At 43.9% G+C, this 25,485-nt stretch overlaps 1 protein-coding gene across 3 annotated transcripts in view; it reads right to left on the minus strand.

The window, feature by feature from the left end:
- TECTA (tectorin alpha) overlaps positions 1–25,485 on the minus strand; it is an 84,863-nt gene that overhangs the window by 46,818 nt on the left and 12,560 nt on the right. Inside the window, exons 6-10 of one of the 3 annotated variants that reach the window (XM_087706414.1) lie at positions 24,240–24,496; positions 21,465–21,591; positions 19,609–19,725; positions 4,924–4,988; positions 943–1,076 (exon numbers count right to left, since the gene is read on the minus strand). In XM_087706414.1, the coding sequence (XP_087562540.1) occupies positions 943–1,076; positions 4,924–4,988; positions 19,609–19,725; positions 21,465–21,591; positions 24,240–24,496 (700 nt within the window). Of the gene's footprint in view, positions 1–942; positions 1,077–4,923; positions 4,989–8,360; positions 8,554–13,223; positions 13,986–19,608; positions 19,726–21,464; positions 21,592–24,239; positions 24,497–25,485 lie in introns of those variants that run through there. The other 2 variants (XR_015695577.1, XM_087706415.1) reach the window with 2 other exon arrangements.

Here is a 25,485-nt window from a genome sequence, read left to right on the forward strand (position 1 = left end):
AGCTGACAGGTTGTTTGCTGCTTGCTGCAAGGAGGCAAATTGCTGGGAGGCAGAATCAGATTTGTTTTTTCTTATTTTCCTCCCCAAAAGCTAGGTGCGTCTTATAGTCCGGAGCATCTTATAGTCTGAAAAATACCGTAAGTGAAAGTTGTCCCACTTGTCTTCTACCAAAACAAAAACACAGAGCCCATTGCCATTGTTAAGACAAAAGAACCCCAGACACCAAATCTCCCATGCCTAGGATAGGATTCCACCCGCTCTTAGCCACGTTTCACTCCAATCCACAGAAGTCTCAAAACTGCAGAAATGGTGGCCTTCGTGGCATGGGCAAATGTCTGGTTAGAAACCGTATTCCAAAGTTGGAATTTATTCTCTTTGTGTGTGTGTGTGTGTGTGTGTGTGTGTGTGTGTGTGTGTGTGTATCTGTGTGTCTATGTGCACAAAACGGTTTGGTCCTTTCCTCTCAATCCAGCCTTGGAAAAATAATGCTCTCTTTTGGAGCAGAAACTTAGGAGGCTGAGTAAATGATGCAGCTCCTAAGGGAAAAAAACAACAACAATCTCCAAAGCAGAAACATTTCCTGAAAAAAAAAGTATATATATATATATTTCTGCAGCTCCTTGACGTATTCTGATTTTCCTGCCACTGGCTCAATGTTTAATATGCCAAAACCTGCACGTCCTTTGAGTGTTTAATCAACTACACAAGGCTGTTGCTGGGCTTTTATAATCTTGCCCCTCGCGTGCTCGCCTCCTAAGCGCACCCTTGATTTTCTTAATAATAGACCCTCTCGTTCACAGCGTGGAAGAACTTGGCAAGGGAGGACGCCATTAATCTTCCTCTTCTCCGAGGAAGGCTCCAAGCGGAGAGCAGTGTTTAAAATGCAGATGTTAATGGCGGGGAAAAGGCGCGCGTGGCTTTATCAAGGGGTGCTTTACTTACAAAGATGGTCCTGTACGGCGCGCCAAAGAAAACGAAGGGGAAGGAGAGCTTGATTTCTGGAGAGCTGCCATCATCCACTTTGGGGGTTTTGGTGTCATTGGGCCAAAAGGGGTACAAGATGCCCATCGTCTGGACTGCAACACAGAGACACGGAGAAAGAAATAATTATTCTGGTGCCAGCCACATTTCATGCCATACCTCTTGTTATTTCCTCCAAATCCACTCCATTTTTTTCACCCTGGTGGATGGTTGCAAAAAAATGCAATCCAGGGTTACCTTTATTTACTTACTTACTAGCCGATAACCCAGTGTTGTCCAGGTATTTATTTATAGGGGGGAAATGTCCGGACCAAACATAATTTCTAATGTTAGATTTTCCCCCTTACCAAAGGGAGCCCCCTTGTGGAGTACTGTGAAGCCATTACCATGGCAACTCCACTGTGCTGTACAGTAGAAGTCAATTTACAGCAGTACAGTAGAAGCCATTTCAAGGCACAACAGGCTGTATCTTAACCGAACACACACCTTGAGGAGTGTCTTACCCCCCACAGTATTTGTTTCCAGAGAGTCAGTCATCTGGGTACCAAGTTTGGTTGAAATTGTTTGAGGCGTTCAAGAGTTATGCTGGAACACACACACACACACACACACACACACACACACACACACACACACACACACACACACACACACACAGAGCCATCTATATAAATATAGATAATTTCATTTTAGTCTTAGTTAACTGATAATATTCTAGTAATCAGCTAGAGTGTTATCAGTTAACGGAGACTAAAATGGAATTATAATCAATAATCAGCTGGAATGGAGCGGTGGCCTAGAGGTGGAGCTCTCGCCTCTCAACCAGGAGGCTGTGAGTTCGATACTAGGTAGAGGCAGATATTTCTCTCTCTGGGCAAAATGAAAATACATCTGCTGAACAAAACTCCGCATTGGCAACAGGAAGGGAATCCGGCCATGAAAATACTCTGATAGCTCCATTCAGTTGCCCAGACTCCACCCCACAAGAGATTATGGGATTGTTAGAAGATGCCGACTCTCGTAATCAGCTGGATGCATTTGAGGATGGAGAGAGACCTTAACGTTGCTGGTCATTTAATAGGCCAGAGAAATGCCTGCACTTTCCGTCTCATGGAGGCTTGAGGCAGGTGGAATGGGTGTTGAAGGAAGCTGAGGACGCGCAGACGCGTAGCCTCAATTGCCTAAACAGCATTTCTCTATTGCTGATTTGCTTTGCAAGCTTACAGTAGAACACGGATGTTTGTTTTCTTCGGCAAGCTGCAGGAGTTGAAAGCAAGGCCTCAGCGAGCCTGTGTGCTTCCAAAGACTTGTTCAAAATGCCCTCGCGCAAACGTTCAACGAGGGCGTCATAAAACTGGAGAACCTGGCAGATGGCGCATCTTCCTTGCATACGGACGCGGACCGTGTTTGCAAGTTTGCAGTAGAGATTATTTAGCCAGACAACCGATAACGAAAAGCATTTGACTGCGGCGAAAATAGCTGCACGGATATATCCCAACTCACAGCTGTTAAATGTGGGGTAGTTTTTTAAAGGTTTGTTTCTCCCCACCTTCTCGATATGGAATTAGGTCTGATTTTCAGCACTTCTTTTAAGCATTGGTAACGAGCTATTGAACCAGGTTGGAGCGGCGGTGAAGGCACCGGGCTAGAAACTGGGTGTTCTAGTCCTACCTTAAGCATGAAAGCTGGCTGGGTGATTTAGGGACACTCACTAGGAGACCATGAGTTCTAGTCCTACCTTAGGCATGAAAGCTGGCTGGGTGACTTAGGGCCAATCACCAGGAGACAGTGAGTTCTAGTCTTGCCTTAGGCATGAAAGCTTGCTGGGTGACTTTGGGCCAATGGCCAGGGGACGGTGAGTTCTAGTCCTGCCTTAGGCATGAAAGCTGGCTGGGTGACTTAGGGCCAATCACCAGGGGATGGTGAGTTCTTGTACTGCCTTAGGCATGAAAACTCGCTGGGTGACTTTGGGCCAATCACCAGGAGATGGTGAGTTCTAGTCCTGCCTTAGGCATGAAAGCTGGCTGGGCGACTTAGGGCTAATAATTAAAGCTGGTTTTGTGACTTTGGGCCAATCACCAGGGGACGGTGAGTTCTAGTCCTGCCTTAGGCATGAAAGCTGGCTGGGTGACTTTGGGCCAATCACCAGGGGATGGTGAGTTCTAGTCCTGCCTTAGGCATGAAAGCTGGCTGGGTGACTTAGGGCTAATCACCAGGGGACGGTGAGTTCTAGTCCTGCCTTAGGCATGAAAGCTGGCTGGGTGACTTAGGGCTAATCACCAGGGGACGGTGAGTTCTAGTCCTGCCTTAGGCATGAAAGCTGGCTGGGTGACTTAGGGCTAATCACCAGGGGACGGTGAGTTCTAGTCCTGCCTTAGGCATGAAAGCTGGCTGGGTGACTTTGGGCCAATGGCCAGGAGACAGTGAGTTCTAGTCCTGCCTTAGGCATGAAAGCTGGCTGGGTGACTTTGGGCCAATGGCCAGGAGATGGTGAGTTCTAGTCCTGCCTTAGGCATGAAAGCTGGCTGGGTGACCTAGGGCCAATCACCAGGGGACGGTGAGTTCTAGTACTGCCTTAGGCATGAAAACTCTACTTGCACCACATCCCTTCGGAGTGGGATAGAGTTTAAATTTAAAATCTCATTCAATTACCAAACGAAAAATAAATAAAAATAAAGGATAATATGGGGGAGTGGGGAAGACACTTTTGATGGTTAAAGACTTTTTTTTTTTTTAAAAAAAGAATTGGCTCAGAGAGGCTCCCTAGGGACAGAATTACATAATCCTTTAATATGGAGACTCAAGGTTTTGCTTTTGACACACGAGAAATTGGGAAGGGGTAAATTTTAAACCTTCAGGTATAGTTGACCTCATACCTTTATTTTTTTTAAGCTGAAACCAACAAATTTTGGCTTCTTTCAGCTGTTACAGGTGCTAAGGAGGTAAGAAGCATCATAAGAATCCACCAGCATGATTACAAACAATTGCTTCAAATTGTATGTTTTCGCCCAGAGTAGAATTTCCACGACAGTGTAGGAATCTGGTCCCATCCTATGCAACCATGCCTCTTCTTAGGATGGACACCGTGTTTCCTGCTCAAACATCTTCCCATCCCGGTTGGGCGATGGGCCGGAGAATCGGTTCACCCACGTAACACCTATCCTCTGCGAGCTGCACTGGCTGCCTATTGGTCTCTGGATACACTTCAAGGCGCTAGTCGTCACTTATAAAGCCCTTCATGGTATTGGACCTGGGTACTTGAGAGACCGCCTGCTGCCAATCACCTCCACTAGACCAATTAGATCCCACAGATTAGGCCTCCTCCGACTTCCATCTGCTGGTCAGTGCCGACTGGCGACTACCCGGAGGAGAGCCTTCTCTGTGGCTGCTCCGACCCTCTGGAACGAACTCCCCGTGGAGATTCGAACCCTCACCACCCTCCAGGCCTTCCGCAAAGCCCTTAAAACCTGGCTGTTCCGACAGGCCTGGGGCTAAAGAGCTGTTGCCCCCGTCTCGAATGGTATGACTGTTGCGTGTTTTTAAATTATGTATTGTTATGTTTTGTCTTTTATTTTCTGTCTGTACCCCCCTTCCCTGATTTGAATTGTGAGCCGCCCTGAGTCCCCTTCGGGGGAAAAGGGCGGCATATAAATATAATAAAATCAAATCAATCAAATCAAATCCACCAGGCCAACCAAGTGGTCACATTCACATGGATCTGTGGCAGGGTAAGGTCACTCCAGAATGAAACAATCTTAAGACACGTCTGAAGAAGCCATTCTTGGTGGCATCGTAGAGATAAAGCCGAAAATGTGTGGTAAGGTTAAGGATTCCCGAGGGACACCTTCCTTAGTTCTCATGTAACCTGCTTAACGCCTTCCATGTCAGCGGATTGTCAGAATGAACAGAGCATTTCTCACCTTGAAAGCCTGAAATACTAACCTGCCTGCTGTAGAAGTAGAAAAGTAAAGGCCACCCAGCTTCCAAGGAATGATGGATAATTCATCCTAGAAAGGGAAGACCAGAGAAATGCAACCAGTAACAATTCACAGGGATCCGTTCATCAATTCTCCATTAAAGGCATGTCAATCAAGGGATGTCCAAATGGATGGATGAGCCTAGAAATTTGGGGAATGAAGGGTTTTTTTAAAAACACATCTGCAGATCTTAAGACCTTCTCAATTAGCCAGGATCTGTCAACATCCTTGTTAACTGGGAAGGGGGAAGGAGAGGTAAATTGCTTGTTTGATAGGAAGGGTTCAATTGAAAAGCTCAGCCTAATGATGGGTTAGGATTGAAGAGTTTCCAAGGTCAACGGTAAATAGGATTTAACGGGAACATCGCTCAGAGGAACCATTCAATCCTTTAACCACCTCCATTTCTCCGTGATCTCTCCAGTACAAAGCTTTCGGCCGATTAGCTTTTCATTGTATACGAAAATGAGAGCCAATTATTGAGCATGGAGTGCTCTCCTTTGCAGAGACTTTAAACCTCGATTAAACTAATCCTCTCTTCTCCCCCTTGCAAAACCAGCTGAAGAATACTTAACGTTTCTTGACTGGGAATTTGAAAATACCAACAAGGTATCTGCAGAGGCTAATCTTTGGTGTCACGAGCATCCCCTTCTTGTGACAAATGTGTGGGTTAGGTGAGGAGAAGGGGCAAGGGAAGAGGAGCTGAAAGCAAAATTACCTCAATAATACATGCATCCTAGGTGATATTTTAATTATTGTGTGTGTGCAGTGGAAGTTTCTCATACATTATTGAGTACGTAAAGAGACTTAAAAGTAAAGTACGCGCCGTTTCATCACTATTTGCCAACCCTCCTCATTTGAAAGTTACATTACCGTAGAGGTCAAATTTATGTTCTGCTGAAAAATGCAGAAGTAAAGAACTGTAGAACTCTTCAACAAAGCTTCTGCTTAATTTTTTTTTTTTGGGGGGGGGGGGAGCATAAATAGAGCTCACTTTTTATTCTTTTTATTTATTCAGTTTGTTAAGTTTGTCACTCATGTACAAGGATAACAGAAATGAGAATAAACAGGAATAAAAACACAGGGAATGGGTTTAAATAAATGGGGACAGTAGGACAGGGATGTTAGGCACACTGGCGCACTTATGCACGCCGTATTTTGTCATAGAAATTTGTCGTGGGAACCGGTTTGGGTTCCAAATCTGAACTAGAAGCATGGGATTGCGGTTTTACACAGCCGTAAAAATGTTTTGTCTTTCGACAGAATTCCCAAGTCAAGCCCCAGTTCTACCCAACCGATTTGAAAAATCAGAACATGCACATTAGCGATGCACACGACTCAACACGCTACCTTGCTAGCAACCTCCTTAACCATTGAGGAAGCTAGCAAAATTCCATTTGCGCAGAATCGGTACCCAATATTCAGATTGCCCCCCAAAGACCTCTGGACAAAATGGGACTTTCGTTCTGAATAACTGTGGCATTATCCATGTGAAAGTAAAAAGACCTTTATCCCCAAAAGGCAACACTTTGCTTCTTTAGCTGTGAAGAACGGAAGAAGCTTCTTGGATAAGAAGCAATAAGTTTTCAAGGAAAAACAGGCCAACAAGCAATTCCAGTTGCCTTTTTAAAAAAAGCACCCTTGGGACAACCATGATTTGGATGATTGAGGAACTTCATAGACAGGTAACCATCTTTCTTACCTGTCTTTGTTGTAGGACTTGATTGCAGCTGCCTATTTCTATCATGTATCTTTTTCTTTCTGACTCTACGCATTTGCACACAATCTCGTCACCTGCACCACTATCTCTTACCTTGGCTGAGTCTTTAAAGACTATTCAATCATGTTGCATAAAACTGTCTATGTTGTGTTTGTGTGTGTGTGTACATGCCCAAAGAGATGCGCTGCCTCATTAGCTATGCAGCTTAATTTTCCTGAAATGTATGACAGCAACGCATTAATTACAAAATGTAGAAATTATAATATGTTAAGGACTTATATCTCATCTCACAGAAGCATTGAAGTGGGATGATAAGGGAACGAGGGAGCTGGAAGCTTTGCCTTTTCTTCTATGTAATTGGGAACAGAAAACGATATTAGTAGACTTATCACATCCAATTCGCAATCAACTACATTCAGTGTTCCCATTGCAGAGAATGTGTTGCTTTTTATGTGGCTTCTGAGATATCAAACAAAATAAAAACAAACTAGATGGCTGGTCTATAAAAAAACAACAACATCAAACTGCTATCACAAACACATATTCGTACCCCCAAAAGGCAAGTGTTTACAATGCAGAATTCAAAAAAAGAAAACTCTGAAAACAAGAAGTAGAGATTCTAAATAGAGGCATATCAATATAGGGAAAAACAAAATCACCAACCTGGTTTGTGGTCGAGCGAAGCAAAATTATTATCTGAAATCTGAAACCACGTTTTGATCAACTCTGGGAAAACTTAGGATAGCGAAGGATGCATGTCAATAAACGTCTCCCAACGGTGAATGATTGGTCCTTCCCCCCAAAAAATCCTTTTTAAAAAAAAAAACTGAAGACAAAACTAAATAAATGCTTTTCAATGAATAACAAGTCCGTTTTGCATCTCTGTCATGGTATGTTCGCTGATCAAAAGGTGAATCAGAAATGGGCTGCAAATCTGAAAAATAAAATCTCTTTCCGAAAACTTTCTAGATGCAGAAAAGAGATGTCAAGGTTGGAAGAACTAAGAATGAGACTGTTTTGACCAGAATCACTTTTCACTTACGGGCCAAAGAAGAAAAAAAAAAAGTAGAGAAAAAGAAAGTATCCCTTCCTTTGTACTTACTGAGGGAGGGTCTATATAGTGTTACCAAATTAGCATTAAAGAGCATAGGAACTGAACTTGCGGAGGAATGAAGGAGCCAAAAGAACGTTTCCCAAGTTTATAGGATACCCAAATCGATGTGTAGGAAGGAATTCGCGTGGATTTAGAATTTTCAAAGATTTCTTGCTTTTGGTTTTGAAGAAAATCAAAAAGAAAATCATTCCAGGTCTGTGAATGTTTCAGGAAACGGCACCAGCTGACTTCCAACAGCCAGAGGTTGAGACTCTTTCAGGACAGGTTCTGAAGTTTTCCCAGAGCCCAGCCACAAGCAGAGATGAGACATTAAAACTGAATCCAGCAAGATCGATGCCAGTTTATGGCTTAGATATGAAATAAGTAAATAAAGTAGCTTCACACATTTTTTTTTTTTTTACAAAACTTAAAGTTTATTGATATCATTCAATTGACTGCCTTATATTTGGAGCAAGTTCTTGAACACTGAAATACAATGCTTGTTTCTTGGAAAAGAGATATTAACTTCCTTCCACAAAAGTACATGAATCTGAGTACAAACAAAAGGGAAACTGTAGTGGATTTTTATTTATTTATTTAACCATCCTGTCAGATATGTTTCCAGGTAAATAGATCCAGAAAAATCTTCAGGCCCCATGTATCTCGAATAAGGGTTGACATGCATTGCCCTTTCAAATGACTAAAGCCAAGGATCCTGGCCAGATGTTAGATTTGGAAGTGACCTAAGCGGTGAACATGAGCCTTCTCTTCCTCACTGTTTTGCTCTGTGCCAGCAAAAGAGTAAAACGGGAGTAGATTATTCAGAAGAAGATCCTCCCTCATGGTAATCCTACATAGAGGACACGCTATTACTTACGTTCAATTGCCTTGCTCCATTGGTGTAACCAACCCCACAGAGAGTTTCCTACCAAAAACCAGCTCTAGAATTCAATGATACTTTTTTCCAAGTTGCAGCCTATGTGCCTACTCCAAATCTACATCAGGGTGCAGCCAGATGAAGCTGCAGCACCCTCTACAAAGTACGCTCTGTCTAGCTTTTAGTACAAATTACGTTTCCTTACGAAACAGCATCTTAATCAGATCCAGGTTCACTATCTCTCCACAACCTCAAGCATAGCTGGCTGGGGAATCCTGGGAGTTGAAGTCCACAGTCTTAAAGCAGGCAATGGTTGAGAAATACTGGTTTATGGAATTCAGCAGAGCGAAGGTTTTCTGTTAAATCAGGTTAATCAGTTTCAACTCAAGCTGTAGGGGAGGGGGGAAGGCTCAGAATATGAAAATGGAGGTGCAAGCTATGTCATTTTTTCAGAACCGAAATCACTGAAATATACAGCTGCGTTACAGTCTGAAACCCTGGCGATTGCTAATGAGTAAATATGCTATGGGGGATCTACTGCAAATGCCTTTAACTTCAACGGATCCCTTATATACACAGCTTTCCCTGGGACTCCGACAGAAAGTTCAAAAGCCAAAGCAAGGGTAGAGAGATTTTGGAGTCTAGGCCTATATCACTTTGCTTGGTTATTATTTTAATTTCTCCAATCATGCTTTCATTTCTCCAATCTCCACTCATGCTGGGGGGTCTCACCAGAACACACACACAGACACACACACCCCGCCCATTCTTCACCCCACCATTCCATGTCAGAAAGGAGGTGTGTGTGTGTTGGGGGGGGGGATCACAAGTTTCTCTCTCAACTTAATCACGGAAGCAGAATTAGCTACGAATTTCCTATTTTGCATAATGTGAAGGCTAAACTGAGGTCTAACATGCACAGAACTTACTCACCTGCAGTAATGCCAACCAAGATACTGTGGTTGTTTTTTTTTTGCTCAATACTACACACAACTGCCAGGCCCAGATATGAGCCGGGAATCACTTGCTATGGCTTGCTACCCAGCGGTAACAGCCCCCTGAGTTCCAAAGCTAATACATCCCAGTTCCACAGGGTTTTTTTCCCCCCAGTACATTAAAAATGGTGGATAATTACACTATTTTCTAATGCAATGAAATCTACAGATTAACCGGACTGCGGAAAGGAGGACTTTCTGACATCACCCCCACTTATCTTTTAAAAGGCTCGCCTTTCGTAAATAGGGGTCTTTGGGGAAATATAAACTTCTTCCAGTGGCCAGAACACTGCTCCCCCTCACCCAAAAAAACCTCAAGAGTTTCCCCAGTAGAATCGCAATTTTGTACAATTGGGATTCACCGCCCAACTGGGAACTTGATGGTGCTGTTCAGAATATAACTTCAGACGAAGTCAATCTTCTTGCTCTTTTTTATGCAGATTTTTGGACGTAGAGGAGTTCAGGGCCCAGTCAGCCAGGCGATACAAATGATCTCTACAGTAATTAGTATCCTGGCTTCTTAACTACCTGAAGAGGAAGCTTCTAGCACAGGGTGGCCAACCTTAGCAACTTTTAAGATCTGTGGACTTCAACTCACAGAATTCCCTGGCCAACATGGAAATTCTGGGACTTGAAGTCCACCAGTTTTAATACTCGCTAAGGTTGGACACCCCTGCTCTAGCATAAAGAGTTCACATGTTCAACAGCAAACAGCTGTGGCACCTGGCTTATGACAGTTCCCATCAGATGACTAGCCAAACATGAGCTGAATGTTAAGATTGACATTTTAAGCAAAACTCCCCATGGTCAAAATCAGTATTTAGTTGGAAACAATCACGTGTGACATTAGCACTGGATGAAAGCAGAGTTGAAAACTGGCCAAGTCTGATGCCGCATTTCCTTTTGGTGCACAGCATTTTGAAAAAGCACAAAGAGGGAACCAATCAGCGCTATGGGTTGAAGACAGAACATTGGAGGAGAACGTGGTGAATTGGATGCTGTTGGCAAACCAGGATGATCCACAGATTTCGCAGCTGAATCCAATGCAAAAAATGTAGCCAAACAGGACATGTGTACAGAATGCCATTATATTACTCTCCCTTTCATGCTGCTTTTAACCTCCTATAATGTACCTAATTAGAAGATTAAATATTTGATGTAGCTTGGCTGCTCCTAATGCTGACAGTTTTCGCCCATAGTTATGTGCCAATTCTATATAATTGCAGAAAGCTGACAGAATGTATTAGATGCAGACCTCAGCTTCCAAAGCATTTGTTTATGCATTTTTTTAAAAACAAAAACGAGAATGGTTGAAGGGATAGGCCTGAAGGTTTGTCTTGCTGTAGCCTTTTCTCTCTATTATAGCTAGCAGAATGTCAACTTAAGCAAACACTCTTGAATTGCCTATGCAACCTGCAGATTTAAATAAATTAAATATAGCTTTTTCCCCAACTTACTGCTCTCCAGAAGTCTATAAGAGTCACAAGACAGGAATCATAAGGTTAAGGAAGTAGGTTTAGGATTTAAGACTAATTCTCTTTCAATAATACGCACAAAAATATGAATCTTCGGTGGAATTCCTTTGCTGTCTCTTTCCCCAACCTATTTCATCCTTCTTTCTAAGATAACCAACTGCATGGATAGTGAACAGTACTACCATGAGATCAACATTGGAGTGGGGAGGAAGATAAGTAGTACTGTTCCAATGGATGTTCCATATATTTCAATGACTGGCCCTTTGCGGCCAACCAGTCTTCCAACCCCTACTAGGGTATTTGATACAGTAGGACCACCGATAAAATAATAGTATATTATTACACAATTCTATCTTTCCATAAATCTTTATAATAAAATATCTTATTGACAAGAACATTCCCCATTAAAGCATGTGTAAACACACACACACACACACACACACACACACAAATGCATCGATCATAAATAAAATGCTGATTTGGGTTGGCATCACCATGGTACCATAAGGGCATCTTGCTAAGTAAATGGAGAGGAAAGAACCTCAGCTTGCTATAGTTATAATAAAATCCAGAATATTACTATTCTGGAGCAACGTCCAATAGTCATAATTTGATGGAGAACTGTGGCTTCACAAGAGATGGCGGTCAGAATGCTCTTCTCCCGAAGCCACCCTCCTCTCCTTAATGTACAGAGAGAGGGTGGTAAACGCTTTCTTTCCAATGAGAAAACAAAAGAACTTTCTTTTGCTTTCCAACAGTGCAGATACCAGGAAAGGAGGGGGAGTAACCCCCACACTCTGCAATTTATATAAGAAAGGAAGCCCCCAAGAGGGAATAGCAGAATCAGGGGCTGAAAAAAAAATATATCTTGCTTTCTGATCATAAAAGCTACCAACTCAGGTCAAAAGTGCACAGAGTAATAAGAATCAGCCAGCTTCACAGACACTTAAATGTACATGTGTAAAATGGACAGATTGGACGGCTTCCAGCTTGTCAAACTGACACGAGGAAGGAAGGGCAGCCCCTGCCTGATTTACAAAATAAACAAGCTTAATGCATTTCCAAGCAGAAGCGCACGAGAGGCTGAGCGCCTAGGAAAGCAGTGGCACGCATTTAATACGGTCTTCGCTGCAGTCGCTGTAATCAGAAGTGCACTGCACATCCATCCCGAGTTAAAATAGAAGAACTGCTTTGACGTGAAGAGAACAGAAGCTCATCCGGCTGGAGCTGCACAAATCGTGGACCGTATAAAGGGACAAGTCCAGAATAAGGACTCGTGCATAAAAAATGACCAACTTTGGGAGAACCAGGAATGGTTTTGCATGCTTCTGTGGGCTTAAAAAAAATGGACAAAAAATGAACTTAAGCTGTATTGGATTTTGGTTTCCATCCAGGTATCGTGATACGAAGTTTGGAATTCAGGTTAAAACTAGCTGTGAAAGGTTTCTAGGAACCAGTATCTATCCCTCAGCTAATCCTGCCACAAGTTTATCCCGGGTGGTGAATTTATGGATGCAGGGAACGAGAGGGAGAAGCATTCAAGCCACCCAAAGTGTAATTCATAATAATAATAATAATAATAATCAACCAAACATATAGCAGCACTAGAAGGTATTTGCGATCTTTTAGCAAACTGTTGAATGAAAGGAATTTCCTTCAGCATCCAATCAGGCGATGACTTTTATCAAACAGACCCATCGGTTGTTCTGCTTAGCTGCCCGACTCACGTGCTGTATGTCAAAGTGCCACCCAGTTAACTTCTGATGTGCCCTGTGCAGAAATAATTTATCTATGCTACCTTGGAGAACTGGCAAGCCAGGAGGGTTATCTAAAGGAATGTGGTTTTGTAGTGTGTCCTTATTACTGTGCTTTGGGAGCTGTAGGTGTGTGTGTGTGTGTCTCTCTGTGTGTGTGAGAGAGAGACAGAGGGGCGGGGGGGAGACAGTGTGCACACGCACGTTAAACGCCTCTCAAGAGTGATCTCCTTCAGCTGTCTGAAATCCAGAATGCTGCTGGACAATCCCGCAGCCGCCGCCCCCCCCCACATGTCCTAAAGAACCTTTTCCTTCCAAAAAGAGCCCCCAGGAAGAAATGACAGACCACCCAGGTGAAGGGACAGCAGTGCAGCCGTTTGTAATTGGAGTCCAAGTGCCACGGGAACAAGAGCTGCACAGAATCTTTTTCACACGTACCTGACGCTTATGCGTGCCGAAGGCTGAATTCCCTGGCTTGAGTGGCTGTCATAACCTCTTGAGTTTGAAGCCGGCCTGTTCACAAGTAAACTGAAGTAGCTGGGAGATACCAAAGGGAAAACAGCCCACCTGCTCGATGTCACGCCTCTGAGGAGCATCCTGTCTGTTCATCTGCGCTGAATGCCGGTGCTTTTCTCTCAACGGATCTGGACCTGCTAACCTGGGCTAGAAGTGGTGGCCGGACGCACTTCTGAAACACCACGTCTCAACCCCGTGAACCCAAATGAAACACCCCCCGTCAGAAAGTCCCTTGATGGTGTTTTACGTGGGGCCGGGCGCGCACTCTGGAGCGAGAGAGGCTACTTGGCTTTGGAGTCCACGTAGATTTTGTCTCCATCCCGGATGCCGTAGGAATGCAGGGCCCTCGAGTTGTACTTCAGCTCTTCGGGGCCAAAAGGGTCTTCGTTATTGAAGTAGGTGACCAGCATGCTGCTGATGGGCAGCTGGACCAACGTTTTGAGTTCCTTCTTCAGCTCCGCCACCGTCTGATCTAAGCGGATGTTCATCTCCTTCACTTGGTCCTTGAAGTGAACTTCGACTTTGGCACTGCTCTGAGGGGTCAGGTCGATCTCCGCCAGTTTTTCCAGCTTCCCGTATTTTGTCACTAGTTCCTGGTACCTACGAAAACGGGGCAGAGACACAACATGCAAAGGTTGCTGAATAGCCTGCTTTATTAAAACACATAAGGTTTTTTTCTGGTGCTTTGTGCCAATCTTTTAAAGCCAACTAACAATATCCTGCATACCTGGGGGTGAACACCACAAACACAGAGAGAAACTCAACTCTTTTAAGACTTTTTAGCAAGCGGGAAGATCAATTCTGCTCTTTGCGGGCTGGACAAGCAAAGACCTAAAATGTTCTTTAAAGCAAACTTAAAGCAAAATTAACAGTCAAGGGACTGAATGCACTACTTAGTTTCAGGTACAATGCAGAAAACGCAACGGTCAGCCATTCTGAACTGAAAAGGGCCTCGCTGGAGATTAAAGAATGGATGGAGAGGTGGTTTACTTTAAGGATCCTGGAGTTTTTGAAGAAGTCAATATTGGAGATCCTAATCAGCTGGGACCGTCTCTAATTCTGGCCCATAATGGTTTGATTCAGGACACGGCGCCACCTGTATTTCCCCAGGCTTGAACGAAGGCGCCAGGTCACAGCTCAATCAGCTAATATTCTCCATCTCCAATGAAGGGGAAGTTGCGTAGACCACATACACAAACGTGTACACCACATATCTTCAGGGGCACCGCAGCTATTAATTCCAAAGCCTCACAATGTGCATGAACTACTGGCAGCCCTCAACTTACGACCACAATGGATCCCAAAGTTTATGTCGTTAAGTGAAAAGTTCGGCAAGTGAGCTTGCTCCATTTTACAACTTGTTTGACCTCCTTTGTTAAGCAAATCACCGCAGTTCTTAAATTAGTGACCTCCGTTTGTTAAGTGACCCCCCCCTTTGGCTTTGCTTGTCAGGTCACAAAAGGGGATCACACAACTCCGAGACACTGCCACCGCCGTAAATGTGGGTCAGTTGTCAATCACCTGAATGTAAAATCACGTGAGCATGGGGAGGCTGCAATGGTCACGTGAAAAATGGTCACCCCTTTTTTCAGTGCTGTTGTAACTCTGAACGGTCACTAAGTGAACTGTCGTAAGCCGAGGACTACCTGTATAGTGGTAGCCCCTGTGATAAACTTCCGCAGATATAGTGCTTTTAACGCGGTCTGGCCAATCCGTCTTGCTGAATGCTGCAGAGATCAATGGTCCCCATCCTCAGGGGGCTAGGGGGCAAATATGCGTGACACCCCCCCCCCCCCCAATCTCTCTTCTGCTCTTTTGGTTGTATTCATTCATTGGCTGTCGTAGCTAGTAGGACCAGAGTCAAGCAGAATTTTTTACAGCTATTAATTGCGTAACTGCGGTTCAGCCTCTGCCTTTCGGTAGGTCTGAATCCCTTCTGGCATTTGCAAGCGAAGGAGGACGAGGCTGAATGGGAGGGGGGGGGGCGGAATAAGTGGGGCAGCACTGTCTGGATGGCCACGAACCCGTTCCACAAGTTTCCTCTCCCTCCCACAGATAAACACCCCTCTTGTTTACGCTCCTGGGTAGAGATTTCTGCCTTTGCTCCTTGTCTCTGCCATCCCGCCCCCCCTGCCCCTTCCCCAGGCATTTTTCAGATATCTCTCATTAATAATGAGGAAGGAGCATCTCCTCTGCTGGGCTGGGAAAGTGGCAAAAAGTCAACCCAAAGTCCAAGGGAGCTGAAAAGATAAAAACAAAAAGTGGTTAAGATTGGGGTGGGGATAACATTTCAGAGTCTCTAAGGGATGCCCTTAGACTGAAAGCCCCTTTTGTTTCCTTCTTGGCTCAGCCCAAAACCGTGATCGCTGCTGTGTCATTGCCCCTGTCAGGGGATGATGGGACCTGGCAACCGGGCAGGGAGCCCCCCCCCCCAGGGAACTCGTGTTAAAGGGAAGGATATTCCACCAACAAGCAGAGTCTCTGTCTTTCTGCAATAAGAGGGGGGGGGAGGGGGCTGATGAAGCGCCCTCGGTTTCGCCCAGTGTCTTGGGACGAAACCAGCTTTCACAGAGGCCGAGTGTTTGCAGAACGGGCTGCTGTACTTGGCTTCGCAGTTAACACGGAGAGAAAACTTGGTCCGTCGTTTTGGCTAACGACCATGTGGGAGATAAGGAAGATTTGCGTTCTCTGAACCCCGTGACGCCTGACAGCAGGGAAATCAATGGTGGAAAGTGAAAGGCAGCTTTCCAGGATGGGGTTTCAACTCCTACATTCATGCCGTCACTTCTTGTATAATGGGATCCACAACTTATTCTGCAGAGCCTTGTTTTCCCATTGAGGTGACTGCAGACTCTTGATTCCAGAGTAAAACGCGCCATTGTCACCAAAATAAAAGGGTGTTGAAGATTCCACAACTCTTGCCTCTTCCACTCCCACCTGAGGCCAAAACTTCTCGCCAGATCAGGGATCAGCAGCCCGCGGCTCTGGAGCCGCATATGGCTCTTTCATCCCTTGGCTGCGGCTCCCTATCGCCAGTCGGCACCACAATTTTGAGAGGAGCTTCCGGTTTGGGGAGGGGGGAGGAAGCAGGGCACACCAGGAGGAAACTCTATGGCAAGGGGCAGGTTTTCTGGTCAGCTCCAGAATTGATAGAGCTTTCAGTTAGGACAGATAGATGAAAAAGGGATGTCACACTATGAGGAGACTCTATGGTGGGGAAATTGGACTTCCAGTCGGCTCCAGAATTGAACGGAAGGGCTTCCGGTTAGGACCTTTGTGTCTTTTTAAGGTTCCCGACCCCTGCACTAGATGATAACAGAGTTGGAAGGGATTTTGCAGGTCTTCTAGACCAACTCCTGCTCAAGGAGGAGACCCTATTCCATTCCAGACAAACGGTTGTCCAATCTCTTTTACGAAACAAAAATAAGAACAACGCAGAATTATTGGGGACAGCAAAACTATTTTCCTCAACTGGATTGAAAATCTGCTGGAATCTATTCTTTAAAAGCTAGCTTGTACGCCAAAGTGAAGAAATTTCCATTGATCAAATCCATATCCTGCCTTCTTCCTGGGTAACACAAGCTGGTACGCACAAGGCCACTCATTTCACCCCCAAAGGCACAATTCTGTTAAACAATGTTGGGTTGAAATGAGTAATTTGGTCCAAGGCTGCTGTATACATGCTGTGGTCCCTTGGCTCAGCATCTGAACTATGGATGCATCTAGTATTTTTAAGCTCATCTTTAGTCTAGCTGCGTCGGCGAAGTGCATCTTTTTAGCCTCTAGATCTAACAAGAGCATTTAAGCAGTCAGAAACAACACAAACAATCTTTTCCTTCGTAGTCGCAAATGAAATCTGTGTGGAGATTTTAAACAAGGTGTTCTGTTCTGCGCCAACTCAGAAAGGTCAAGCTGCCCAAGGAGCTGCTGATTCAGTTCTACAGAGGGATTATTGAGTCTGTCATCTGCACCTCCACAACTGTCTGGCTTGGCTCTGCAACCCCAACAACCACTTCAAAGAACAAAGAACTACAGAAAAAAACAATTGCTACCAACCTGCCTTCCGTTGAGGACCTGTACACTGTTATGAGTCAAAAAGAGGGCCGTGAAAATATCTACAGCCCCTCACATTGTGGACGTAAATTGTTTCAACTTCTACCCTCAAAACAACATTATAGGGCACTGCACACCAAGACAACTAGACACAAGGACAGTTTCTCCCCAAATGCCATCACTCTGCTAAACAAATAATTCCCACAACACTGTCAATAATTTACTAAGAATGTATTACTATTATTCCTCCCTTCCTAATATCTATCTTTCCCCACTTATGACTATTTAAACAAACAATTTATATTGTTTTTATTTATTTCCTAGTATGATTTGATAGCTTATTAGTAACCTTGGCTATCACTAAGTGTTGTACCTTTTTATTCTTGATGAATGTATTTTATTCTCCTTATGTACACCAATAGCATATGCACCAAAGACACTTGGCTATCTATCATCCATCTATCTATCTATCTATCTATCTATCTATCTATCTATCTATCTATCTATCTATCTATCTATCTATCTATCTATCTATCTATCTATCTATCCATCCATCCATCTATCCTATCATCTATCCTATCATCCATCCATCCATCCATCCATCCATCCATCCATCCATCCATCCATCCATCCATCCATCCATCCAATCATCTGTCTGTCTGTCTGTCTGTCTGTCTGTCTGTCTGTCTGTCTGTCTGTCTGTCTGTCTATCTATCTATCTATCTATCTATCTATCTATCTATCTATCTATCTATCTATCTATCTATCTATCTATCTAGTGAATTGATACCTTGAATACCAGGATGCAGCTCATCAGTTTGCAAAAATAAGGTGGGGGAATAACTCCTTTTTGGACAATTATGATGTTATTATTAATATCATGATTGTCAAAGGACAATTGTTTTATGGATGTGGTCCTAAAAAGATTACGTCTCAATCTTGGAAGGGCAGGAAAGAGAAAGAACCTCCAGGGGAAAGGAAAGAGGATGGTAATCAAGGCTGGAGAAGGAAAAGGGGAAAGAAAGTGAGTTATTGGGGGCAGGGAAAAGTCACGAGAATGAACTTCAGGCATGAACTAAAGATGCAGGATGTGGAACCTGAAGCCCGATTCTCTGGGGATGCCGTCTCAGCTATTCACAAACCCCCCCAAGGGCCCTGAAATGGCACGCTGGTGTGGTGGACTGGAAAGCCAGTCTCCATTGAGGGCACAGGTCTCTTCAAGACCCCACACAGATGAGGGCATCTGGACAAAGGGGCCATTGAACAATCAGGCTGGGGGAGGGAAGCCCAGGGTTATTCAAAGGCTATGAACCGGGGGTGGGAGGGAAGGAAATGGAGGAGACGAAAGGCAATTTTGCCGTCTGCATTAACCTGCCGGGAACCGATAGGAAAAAAAACAAAAAACACCATGCTGAGGCAAAACCAAACCAAAAATTGTGGGAAACTTCAGTGGTGTTGAGTGTTCAAGAGACCACACACCTTTTACGATTCCTCCGCACCAAACTTTTAAATATCTTTTTCTTGCCTGGAATTGCCTGACCGTTCACCGATGAAGGGTCTCAATATCTGGTTTAGGAAGGGCAAGTGAGGGTCAAGGAGCTGAAGATGCAATCAATGTGGCCCGTGTCCATGAGTGCCAAAGCCATCGGTTGTGATGGCTCTCCGCCCACTGGCTTTAGCTGCCCCTTCTTACAGTTAATTAAGCCGTGCCCGTCATTCTCCTCCGTTTTCTCTTTCTACCCTTTTGCTTCCCCCGATATCTGCTTCAGACTGCAATCCTTCCTGACAGCCGAAACGTGACTTGTCCTCTTAATTATTCATTAGCAATGTGTTACAAATATCGGTAATAAAGCATTCAGCATTCGCCTGTTATTTACTGTCTTTCCGCAGCCCTTGGAAGTGCTTACCGATATCTGTAGCTGTTCCAATGGTAATTTACTCATTTGCGCTGAAGCGCCTTGCGAGATAAGTCAGTAATATATATGAGACGCCATAGTGAAGATAAATGAGGTAGAGGCGGCTCTGCAGCTTGCCTAAGTTTATCAGGTGAGTGACTTAGCGCACAATTCTGAACTGGGGGCACCTCAATTTATATTTCGTGTCTTCAAAACTAGGCTGAACAGCCGAAGGTTTTTTCATTCATTCCACAAACTTCTGGGTAAACCCTCACCTGAAAGGAGCTTCTTCCTGTGGGAAGTCCAGGTAATAGCGGATGAAAAACCTCTCAGAGTCTTCTCGTTCTCCCTCCGTTATGACACTTCCATTCAGCTTGGTGATTGATGGTAGCCTGCCGAAGAGAAGAGGAGAAAACATTAACAGCTGAGCAGGCGCGGTGGGGGGGGGGGGGGAGTCCCCAAGTAGCCAGTAGCAAATATTGTCTTCTCAGGAGATTCTTGCAGAATTCTGACATCCAAAAATATAGCTGTCAGGGAAATTGCATTTTTATAGGGCTCCATACAGAGAGGAATGGATTTTAAATTGTGCATTATGACTTGATTATAAATATATCTGACGATTTCCTAAATGCCTTCCTTCATGTGGACTTTCCAAGCCATAAAATGTTGGTAACTTTAGAAAAGGCTGTAGAAATTTGGTATTTACTGCTTTGTGTGTGATAAAGAGGAGGGGGAGGGAGGAAGAGAGGGAGAGAGAGAGAGAGAGGGATGTTATGTAGTTCCTGGCTTAGTCTGTCACTCCAATCATTCTAGATGGAGAATATGAATAGAAAGATAGCTGACCAAAAGGACAGCATCCAAATTCAGGTGCACACAAACACTGAAGAAAATAATGAATGCGGAACTGCAGAATATGGGATCAAAGGTTTTTTCTTTTAAAATGGCACAACTAGTACCTATCAGAGCACAGCTCAAGCAACTGTCTTTAAACTTCTCAACAGTTAATTTAACATCTGTCATCAGTGGTTTTTGAGATTTCAGCGAGATGACGACGACCAGCATATATGCAATGGGCGTATTCTCATTACAAAACGTACACCAGAGAGGGGAAGACCACGAAGTGGGCCCATTAATAGGGTCCTCTCCCTTTACCATTGATTGACAATAGTCCTGTCCTTAGCCATGATGAGCCATCTTCCTGCCTGCAGAGCTCTAAAATGAGACACTGAAGTGCAAGTTAAACGACTCATCTGAGATTAGGGCCTTGCCTTGATTCTCCCTGATGCCCCAGGCTAGATATGAAGATGGAAGTGATCAATTTTAGACCAAACCGCTGAGATTTTTTCAAAACATAAGAAACGGTTAGGTAATGGTTTTAAATAAATAAGTCTGCAATACAGCAAGTATTAAAAATACCAATTGGGAATCAAGCAAAAAAATGGGCACAAAGACTCAACAGTCTCCAAATACAAGAGATTTATGATTTTCCCCTCCCCAAGGTTATTATTGTAGCCCTTCAAAACAGGGTTTGCCAGTTATATTACCTGGAACAATTTTAATTCACAATGTAGGTCTGCCCCCCCCCCCATTTTTTGATTCACTCACAAAACTCACAAATTACAGGAGTCCACTATCTTCCAATTCCCTCTTTGAAACTGAGCACCGTAGACTTCCCCTTCATGGATTAGTGCCTTGTCATGACGAAGGGTCTTGTGTAGCTCAATGAAGCTATGAGTTATGCCATGCAGGGCCACTCAAGACGAACAGGTCATAGCAGAGAACTCTGACAAAACATGACCCACTGGGGGAAGGGCAACCCACTCCAGTATCTTTGCCATGAAAACCCCACGGACAGTACCAAACTCACTGGAGAAGATCCTCATGCTGGGAAAGATGGAGGGCAAAAGAAGAAGGGGACAGAGAATGAGGGGGCTGGATGGAGTCACCGAAGCCATCGGCGTGAGCTTGAATGGACTCCAGAGGATGGTAGAGGACAGGAAGGCCTGGAGGAACATTGTCCATGGGGTTGCGATGGGTCAGACATGACTTCACAACTAACCACAACCTTAGACTTAAGTCACAGACAATTTTTAATCGTATTAAGGCTGGATCGACTACAAAATCTCCAGACCTGGCTATTACCAGCTTCCTCCGCTCCTCATTGGTGTACGACTGAAGGAGAGGGATTCTCAGCAACCTCACTTCCTCAAGCTTGGGGAAAGAATTCAGTTTGTCAACGTCTTCCCAGGAATGCAGTCCTGCTTTGAAGAAAGGAAAGGCTCAGGCAAGGAAAACAGACAAGTGAAGAGGTAGAACATATTTGTAGGTCCAGGTTGTGCTTGTGTGAAAATTATTTGCAGGCCGAAACTAGATGAGGAACGGAACAGAGAAACAAACGGCTCAGGCTGAAGGCAGACACACTTTTTTTTTCAAACATTTCTCTATGAAACATTTCTCAAATGTAATAGAAAATTACTGTTACCAGAGAAGGATATCTGAACACAGATTTCTCCCAGCTGATCTTATACCTACATGAATTATATTTTGTTTTTGTTTTTTTTAAATGTCAGCCTTGACAAGTTAGATTATTTTGGGGAGTTGTTCAATTACTTTCACCTTCTGAAAATAATATTTCATTTCCACCTTTGCTGCTCCAATGAAGGTGGTGATTAATTACTGAAAGAGACTGATGTATTTTGGTAAAAACAAAGCTACTGGATTAGATTTCCTGGGAAGTTAAGACTGTGGCTTATGGTATACTCTCGTATTCCCAGCAGTACGAAGGTAGTAAGTTAAATAAATCAGTAAAACCCTGTTATTATCATCCGGTGGAAGTACAATTCAAACAAATCGAAGCAAGTGGATGGGGCTATTCTTAAGGAATAATGATACTTTTCTTTCTAGAGAGCACTGAATTCTTGAGCGATGTGGTGTTGAGCTTTATATACTTCATTTTTCTAAAAGGTTATACCTGGCAAATGTTCTTTCCCTTCTCTAAGTCTACGACAATAAACCATCTCGAGCCAGTTGACATAGCTACTACATTAATTGTTAATTTGATTAAACACAGAAGAGTAACATGCTTTAAGAAAGTGCCAGGGGAGATGATGAAAAATATCTGCCTGCGCAAATAAAGGGTGGTGAAGAAAGTTATTTCAGAGCATATGGAAACTATAGGAATCACTTTTTTTTAAAAAAAAAAAAAAACCCAATTAGGATGACTTTTGATAGAGATCAGGATAAAATCATTAATTAAAGGATTAAAGTATTAACCTATTCCTGGGGTGTTAATCAGGATTCTGATAATTGGTCTGATGATTTAGATTCTTAGGTTGAAATGACGGAAATAAAATAATTAAGGCCTCCAGACTCTTGACGACCTCGTTAAAAGAAACCATAAAGCTCGCAACCCAGCAAGCTCATTACCACAGGGTGTGTGTAATTTCTACACCTTGTCTACTATGAGCTGTGTCTACTGTTAAGTAACTAAGTGAAACTAAGAAACCTATATACCTTATTTTTCGGTGTATAAGATGCACCTTTTTTCCTCAAAAAAAGAGGCTGAAAATCTGGGGGCATCTTATACACCGAATACAGGAAAACTCTTTGATTGATGAGAATTAGATTGATCTAGTGCAGAAACAAAGTCTTAGGTGCTGCAGATTGTCAGCGATTTCCTTCTCCAGCACATAGATAAATACACCTGGAAACATCTCCCTACCTACCTACTCTCTTTCTCTCCCTACCTACCTACTATTTTTCTCTCCCTCTCTCTATTTTTCTCTCCCTCTCTCTATCCCTTTATCTACCTACCTCTCTTTCTCCCTACCTACCTACTATATCTCTCTCTTTCTCTCCCTCTCTATTCCTCTATCTACCTACTTTTTAAAAAAAAAATCTCTTCAAAACCTTGGTGCATCTTATTCTCCGGTGCGCCTTATACGGTATATGCTTGCTCTAAAATGTATTCAGGATTCTTCCAGCCTTATAGGAAGATCCACACCTTTGTCCAGCCTGAATAAACTTGTGACCAAGAGAGAATTTGCACTCCGCCTCTTTCTTTGTGACAAGCCACACTGATTTTCCCTGCCTAACAGGGGAGCCATAATTTATCTCCATGCTTGAGGAAAAGTGTGTCTCTTCACAGCAGAAGGATGCTTTTGTGAGCTTTCCAGAATATTTATGTCAGCAGTTTGGGAACGGAAGCCTGGATAAGCTAGGCCTTTGTCCAATTGTTCTGACCTAGGCTTCCTGAGAAAGCGTAAATCACAATCTTAGTCCCCAAAACCCTTTTATTTATACGGCTGTGAATTCTGGTCATTCACAGCCCGCAAGTCTTCACAGTCTGTGAAGATTCCGACAGATGTCTGCTCAAGTTGCCACAGTCTTTCAAGGGAATGTTGATAAACACCCACCTTATCTCCCTTGGAATGCTGCCAGAAATCTAATTGCCAATTAGTTTGCAAGGCCAAACTTAGCACAGAGTCAAACAGGACTTCTCAGAGCTTGAACCAACCAGATGAACTAATTGCTTCCTGCAAAAGCTCACATCCCGTTCGCTCCGCTTTTATGTATTATGGGAGGGGCCAATCATCTCCAAGCCTTACTCCCGAGTTAACCCTGCTTTCTTAATTGGTTCTTGCCTTCTGGCAGCTCTGCGTATGGATGCACCAGAAACAGGCAGTGCCTGTTCCTCTGCCTCGCTGATGTCAGACTCCAGAGGCAGCATATAACTACCAGTTGGCCCCCTCTGCCTCTGACACAGCCCTTCCCCAGATTTCAGGACTGGCCCATTTCCTCCTCAACCTCCTCACTGTCCGACTCGGCTGCCAGCTCCACGGGCCGCCGGCAGACCACAACAACAGGCCTTGTATATCCTTCCATTACATTTCACCCAAGGTCTCACCTGACTTGTGCAGACTGATGGAGCGCAAGTTGGGGAATAGCCTTGCCAGGGAATCTTCGGAGTCTTCAATGGTTGACAGACTGTTATTGGCCAGAACCAAAGTATCTAGCGATGGAAACATTATCCCCAGCTTCCGGATCTCAGTCCAGTCTTTGAGATTGTTGTCAGTTATGTGGAGCAATTTGAGAGAATTACAACAAGATGGAGAACAAGACACTGCATTATAGTCGTTAAGGCACAGGAAAAGTTCCTCCAAGCTGCAGGGAGAAAATTCCAATTAAAAGATGCAGCAACATCTTTATACAATCAAGATAATGTTGGTTTTAAGGAAAAGACACATTGTTGAGCTTTAAAAGACGGGCTAACTCACTATTACTTGAATCAGCACAAAAGGCATTCCCAAACATTTCCTCCTAGGGCAGTGTTTCTTAACCATGGCAACTTGAAGATGTCCGGACTTCAACTCCCAGAATTCCCCAGCCAGCATTCGCTGGCTGGGGTATTCTGGGAGTTGAAGTCCGGACATCTTCAAATTGCCAAGGTTGAGAAACACTGTCCTAGAGGAAAACTGCTGTGGGAAAAATTCTGTTGTCCTTGTAATCCCATCTCTGGATTTCTGAAGGCGTCTGCATTTGGTTAGGCTGAGAGCAGAAGGTTGGATTAAATAAGCTTTGGTCCCACATGAAGGAAAACAGCATTGCCAAGCTCAAGGGAGCCTCTATCAGGCCTTATAAAATATGTAAAGGAACGTTTAACTGGAAGTTGTCCTGCTCTCTCTCTCTCTCTACAGCCCCATTTAGCCTCAATCAAAAGCCAGCATGTCCATTAGCGAGCTATTTGATCTGATAACCAAAGAGCAGAAAGGCAGAATGGGGACTGCCCCACTGGCGGTATCTGTTAAGTTGATAAATTTACCGATAAAATGCCCCAAGCAGCTTAGTAGTAGTTCAGAAACGTAGTTCCAAATGTGGTCTAAAACTTTGGAAGTAGATAGATCGGCACAAACCACAAGTGGCTTTGTGATGTACTTTGCCTAAGGATGAATATGCTGTTGAAGGCTTCTCGATGGGGAAAAAAAAGAGCTATGCAAATGGAAAAGGGGTATATTTCAGAACTAGTTTTTTTGCCTGATCTACTGCACTGCCAGTATATGGAGTTTAAGATATACCAAAGCTTTCAGTTAACACACATAAACACACACACACACACACACACACACACACATACACACACACACACAGAAGCT

This window comes from Thamnophis sirtalis, unplaced genomic scaffold, assembly GCF_051295495.1.
Source record: "Thamnophis sirtalis isolate CommonGarterSnake01/CBP01778 unplaced genomic scaffold, rThaSir2_p1.2 scaffold_2, whole genome shotgun sequence".
Classification (NCBI taxonomy): Eukaryota; Metazoa; Chordata; class Lepidosauria; order Squamata; family Natricidae; genus Thamnophis; species Thamnophis sirtalis.